At 43.5% G+C, this 6,144-nt stretch overlaps 1 protein-coding gene across 1 annotated transcript; it reads left to right on the top strand.

Annotated features, from left to right (window-relative positions):
• Positions 1-3,894: 3,894 nt before the first annotated feature.
• Positions 3,895-5,485, top strand: LOC147624637 (xyloglucan endotransglucosylase protein 34-like). Its single transcript, XM_086820003.1, has 4 exons — positions 3,895-4,129; positions 4,366-4,466; positions 4,647-4,843; positions 4,964-5,485. The coding sequence occupies exons 1-4, from the start codon at positions 3,940-3,942 to the stop codon at positions 5,349-5,351; spliced, it is 876 nt and encodes a 291-aa protein (XP_086676129.1). The 5' UTR covers positions 3,895-3,939; the 3' UTR covers positions 5,352-5,485.
• The last annotated feature ends 659 nt before the right edge of the window (positions 5,486-6,144 follow it).

Genomic DNA, 6,144 nt, shown 5'->3' on the forward strand with positions numbered 1-6,144 from the left:
CATTTTCCAATATCTTTTTGATGTAATGCTAAGTACAATATCTATACTTTAGTGAAATATGGCCTACTTGAAAAACTTGGTTTTTGTAGTGTAATTTTTCGTGTTGAAATTAAAATATCTTGATTGCATTGAAATGGGATGTCTTTATTTATGAAGGGCTAAAATTTTATTTATAAAAGAATGTGAATTTTTGATAGATACCCAAAATTAAATTCCATAAATATAGTTTGGTTTTAGAGCTTGAAATTTTTTATTTATCAGAATATTAACTTCATAATCTTGTTTTTTAAAACCATTACAAATTTGAAATCTCGTTGGATATAGAGGGGTTTAAAACTAGGTTGGATTTTTTTTTCCTTGCTCATATTTAAGCATTGAAATCAAGATTTTCATATTTAATGGTTTTTTTTCCTTGCTCATATTTAATGGTTTTTTCAAGCATTGAAATCAAGATTTTCACCTTCTTTTGAAATGCCAATAGGAACATCAAATTCAAAAGAAAAAAAAAACTACATTTTTAATTCCCAAACCAACTCCATGTGAGGTGGGAATGATACTATCCAAGGTCCCTTGGTGCCTTGGGGGTATACTAGCCCGCGTAGAGGAAATTGCATCTATATGGGGATGAGGTGCAAGGGAGCGGCATAGCACGGACCCATATTAGGCACTCTAGAACGCACTCACGCATCAGGTAGGCACGTTAGGCCTCCCGTATTGCGGTGGGGGTTCTTAGGTGCCGAGTGCGCCGGGGGATGCCCTCCCCACCTTGACGGCGATCGTTTTCACATTTCGGTCCGATCGCTGTCAAGGTGGGGAGGGCATCCCTCGCCGGTCCACCGTTTCCACCGTTTTTGGTCTTGTTTCCACGTTTCGGCCCGATTGCCGTGTCAAGGTCGAGAGGGCATCCCCCTGGGCACTCGACACCTAAGAACCCCCACCGCAACACGGGAGGCGTAACGTGCCTACCTAGTGCATGAGTACGTTCTAGAGTGCCTAACATGGGTCCGTGCTATGCCGCTCTCTTGCACCTCATCCCCATATAGATGCAATTTCCTTGGCGCGGGCTAGCATACCCCAAGGCACCCCAAGTCACCAAGGGACCTTGGATAGTATTCCCACCCCACACTCCACAAGTCCCCCTCCTTGGGTGGAAACAAGCCCTAAGTTGCTAAAATGGTTCAAAGTCGAGCCTCTAAACGTCACGGAATCATGCCCTAGGGTATCAGTAGGTCGGTGATAAGGGACGACAACGAGGTGGCAGGCAATCATTCTATTTCGAAAACAGTAGCGTGCTATAGACGCCTACACCGCTACAAATTTACAAACGTTTACGTCCATCGCAATCGTCGTTACAAGGGAATGATGATGATCATTGAGTATGTAGCATATAGGGGCATTGGTCACGTAGCCAAGGGGCAAAAAGCGGCCGTATCTCACCAGAGGACGATACTACGATAGGCGCTGCTGTGGCAGCTCGTACGCTTTGTCTTTTGTGTTTGCTGGACCCAACTCACACGCACTCACAGACGACGTGACCGCAGCCAATCTCGCCAGCCTGGACCTCTCTCCGCCATCAAAGCGCGTACTATCTCCTTGGATCTAGAAGATTTAGCTTCGCCTTAAATATAATCTTTTTCTTAAACAGCAATTTCAATAATGTTTCCATAATCTAATAACCATACCAGTGACTAGTATATATATATATATATATATAGAGAGAGAGAGAGAGAGAGAGAGAGAGAGAGAGAGAACTTGAATTAACACACACAACCTCACGGTTTCATCCGAGGAGATTCGATCCCACAACCTCAGGGAGGCACTCGAACACTTCCACGATCTGGACTACTGTTTTTTGGCACTGACCAATATATCGAATTCGTTTCAAACAAGAAGCCTCTACATAGTAGTTACCCCATAAAATTTTCTTTAAAATGACTACGTAGTACGTACCGTAATCGCTAATGCGTCTACTCTTTACATAAATTCATCTCTCTCCATTTAGAAAGAGGAACACAGAAATAAAACCATACATATTATTTATTTGTGACTACAATATTCCCATTGAGAGAGAAACATATTAAAAGAGTCAATTATTACATTTCCATGTGATTACAATACCATTATTATCCCTTCTTATTGCACAAAGGAATATATTCTAGCTTGTGGATGTTCTCCTCATTATCGCTATCATCACTTTCACCCATAGTTGCTTTTGGACGGGCATCACACCATTTTTTAAACATTTTGGTTGTAAAATACTTGCAAAAATTGAAAATGCCCGTCAAAAATTACACTAAAGGTGTCGTTCTTGTCGAGACAGAGCGCATGCATGCTAGCACGCCTGGAGACCATGTCGCCCTCTGTGCTACTCGATGTAGCACAAGCCTTCGAAAAATCCACTTCAGCGCTTTCGAAAAAGACCACTTCAATGTCTACAAACCATGTCCTTTCCTCCTTGTCCCATGCTACACATGGGATAGAGAGAGAGGGAGAGGGGGAGAAAAAATGATGGACAAAAAAATGAATGCAATGTCGTAACTACCTTTAAGAAGAGTGAACGTTTAGTATAGGTTCGATTTCGATGGATTCAAGATAAAATTATAAGTAAGTCCAAATTGCGAATCAAAACCTTATTAGTTCCCAACAACTTAGAAAAAAAAACATCTCCTTCACTAATTAATCCAATTTCTTTTTTCACTCTATTGTACCCTATTTGCTCCCATAAATGTTGGCTAGGGCTTGTCTCAAAAATATTATCATAACCTTATTGTACCATACTCCGCGAGTTAATTACTTGTACGTTGGCTCTCAAAAATATTATCATAACCTTATTGTACCATACTCCGCGAGTTAATTACTTGTACGTGCAATAAATAATAGTGTTTGGTTGTTTAATTATAATTTATTGTATTGGTTCATTGGGGCTAACTAATCTTCGCGTAACATCTTCAATTTACTTAGCTTCCTACCAAGAAGTTTAGCAGTGACTGATCTTATTTACCAAGAAGTTTAGCAGTAACCCCTGGGTGCTGTATCTTATTGATACTAATAATACAAAAACTCCTTGCACTAAAAAAAAAACTAATCTTCGCGTTGGCGACGCTTGTGACCATTATTATAAGGTAGAATGTGCTTGTTAATTCGGATTTCTTTGATGTTCCGGTCCAGGAGCAGCAGAACTGCGAGTGGGCAAGCGGTCACGGGGGAGGTCACGCCGGGGCGTGCCGAACAGCTAGCCTAGCTCACGCTCGCACGAAGCCGTAAGCCGCTACGTGGTTCGCCAGGTCAGCAACAACTGTGCTTGTTTACCATCTTCACGTGTCTAATCTTCCCTAGCCACGTCATTGCGTTTTGAGGTATGTGCCGGCCACCTCTTTGCTTTTGCGTGGTACTGCTGAGGTGCCATGGAAAGAGCACCGACACGTGTCAGACGTGCCACGTCATGACGAAAACCAGGACGGGATCGCCACATCATGCCTTGCTTTATTGTCGACGTGGCGTATCGTATGTAGACATGTACAGAGACACGTATGTAGATGTGTAAAGAGACATGTAGCGTGGTGTGTGCCGCCACGACGGCGCAAGAAGCAGATGTGTATTGCGCATTGTGCACTTGCCCAGCCTTTCACCGTCCGCCGTCCGTTGTGGCCAAAGCCGCCCACCAGCGCCGCCACCCGACACTTTCAGACAGATTCTGGCCCTGGCTGGCCTTACTTTTCGGCAGTACCAAAGCGCGTGTGGGTGCCGTCTCACCGTCGCCATCTCACAGCCCAGCCAACTTTGGCGTACTTTCGATTCCTCCCCAGAAGCACACACACGCTGCCACACACCATTCCCCAAACCCAGCTGGCTCCCTATTAAGCCTCCAAGCAATTCAGCTCACCTCTATTTCCAAAGCCTATAAAGTTCCCCCCTCTCCGCAACTCAAAGCATCGCATAATGGCTGCTAGCTGCTCTATGCTGCTTTGCTCCACTAAGCTTGCCTGCATCTCCTTCATCTTAATTATTGTCATCCACCCAGCCATTGCTGATACATTCCAGGAAGAGTTTGTGATCACCTGGGGCTTCGACCATGTCACCACCTCCTCTGATGGACAAGCGCTCTGGCTCATGCTTGACAACTCTTCAGGTTTCCAATCTTTAGTCTCCTAATAAGTTGGGCCCCCAAGTTGGTTATTTTTAGAAAAAGGAGGTAAAATGTTTTTGAAGCTTAGCTAAATTTTGACACTTGGGACAGTTTTAGATTAAACAAATTTTGGCTTAAATCGGTGGCGGATTTAGGAACTCCATGCAATATCGCGAAAAATAATTTAGGCATTGTAAATCTTTTTTCTATATCCATTAACACGCCTTTGGTTTTGATAGGCTCTTCCTTTGCTTCTAAAAAGTCCTACCTCTTTGGTAGTGTGAGCATGCAAATGAAGCTAGTGCCTGGTGATTCTGCTGGTGTTGTCACCACATACTATGTGAGCTTTCTATTTACCTCGTCAATTATTGCAGCTCATTTGTAGTTCATTTTGTGCAATTCTAAGCATAGAATGGTTCCAATGACTCGATTAATTCCAAGTCTTAGGGCTCAATAAGAACAAATGAATTCCAAGTCTAACCCTTAAAATGCATGAATTTCGAATCGCATTGTATTTCAGATGGCATCCTCCAACACTTTAACTCGTGATGAGCTTGACTTCGAGTTTCTGGGAAACACATCGGGCCAACCATACATTCTACAGACAAATGTGTTTTCCCATGGGATAGGTGGGAGGGAGCAAAGGATATATCTTTGGTTCGATCCTACACAAGATTTCCATGCTTACTCGTTCTTGTGGAACCAAGACCATGTAATGTAAGAATCAGCTCTTAAGATGATGAAATGCACATGAAATAATTTGAAATGAGTACAATATAGAGAGAAAAAAAACCATAATCAATTGGTAATAGGCATGTTTTTTAATGGGTTTTGCAGGTTCTTGGTTGACGATGTGCCCATAAGAGTGTTCATGAACAGTGAGAAGCAAGGGGTTCCATACCTAAACAGCCAGGCCATGGGGATTTTCTCAAGCATATGGAACGGGGATGAGTGGGCTACACAAGGGGGCCTTATCAAGACTAATTGGACGCATGCTCCTTTCATATCCTCTTACAGGGGCTTCAACGCGGACGCATGTGAATTGACCCAATCTCAGCCTGAGTGTGGCTCAGATAACTGGTGGACCCAAGCCCCCTACACTTCATTAAGCCCTCGGGAGCATGCAAGCCTGCAGTCGGTTAAGCAAAATTACATGGTGTATAACTATTGCTCAGATACAGAACGCTACCAACAGGCCCCAACCGAGTGTTCCATCAACCCCTAGACTATATCATTCGTGTGTCCACATTTTTTGCTCGGGAGCTGCACACGCATGTGAATTCAATCCAAGGTTTTGATCCTTGTCCTGTAATTAACATTATAAATGAAATCGTATTGCCAGAACATAGGAATATATATATATATCCCCAGTGCACCGTTTTGCTCGTGCCAAAACATAGGAATATATACATCCCCTCACGGTTTTGCTCGTGTCATTAATTAACGAGGGGTGGAGTGCTTAAGGTTCTGTGTTTTTTTCCTTAGTTATGGGTGATGTTGTGAGCTATCTCTCGCTCATCTCTCTCTCGAGCGCTTGCTTATGAGGAGCTTCGCTCGATATCTGGGGTATGGAATCGGGGCGGTTGTGTGCCTGTAGAAGTGTTGACCAGGCTCTCTCTTGCCGAGGCTGAGTTCTCTCTCTCTCTCTCTCTCTCTCTCTCTCTCTCTCTCTCTCACACACACACACACACACACACGCACACGCAATTACAGAGGAAAGGGGGGTTGTCTCTCTGCACACATGCTCAGCAGTCTGTTTATTTTGTCCAGGCTGAGTAGGCGTCTCTCTGTGTGTGAATCACAGACGTGGAGGAGGGGGGCGGTCTCGACCTCTGTGGGTGTCGAGCACGAGGTCTAAGATGCCTTCTAAGTTCTAGTGATGCACATACACAAGTTGGAGTAGAATATATCTGGAATTTTCAATACCAACACTTGTTTTTTTTCCCAACGTTCATTTTTTAAAAGAGGCCGTAGTATCTCCTTTACAAAATTTGGAAACTATGTGCCCAATTTTTTTT

The sequence above is a fragment of the Cibotium barometz genome, chromosome 25 (genome assembly GCF_041138505.1).
Source record: "Cibotium barometz isolate CiBa-2024 chromosome 25, ASM4113850v1, whole genome shotgun sequence".
Classification (NCBI taxonomy): Eukaryota; Viridiplantae; Streptophyta; class Polypodiopsida; order Cyatheales; family Cibotiaceae; genus Cibotium; species Cibotium barometz.

What these genes read in the sequence shown, in the direction of transcription:
- LOC147624637 (XM_086820003.1), top strand. Translation starts at nt 3,940, where the DNA reads ATGGCTGCTAGCTGCTCTATGCTGCTTTGCTCCACTAAGCTTGCCTGC. An exon ending in CATGCTTGACAACTCTTCAG is followed by an intron (nt 4,130 to 4,365) that starts GTTTCCAATCTT and finishes TGGTTTTGATAG; the next exon opens with GCTCTTCCTTTGCTTCTAAA. An exon ending in GTGTTGTCACCACATACTAT is followed by an intron (nt 4,467 to 4,646) that starts GTGAGCTTTCTA and finishes ATTGTATTTCAG; the next exon opens with ATGGCATCCTCCAACACTTT.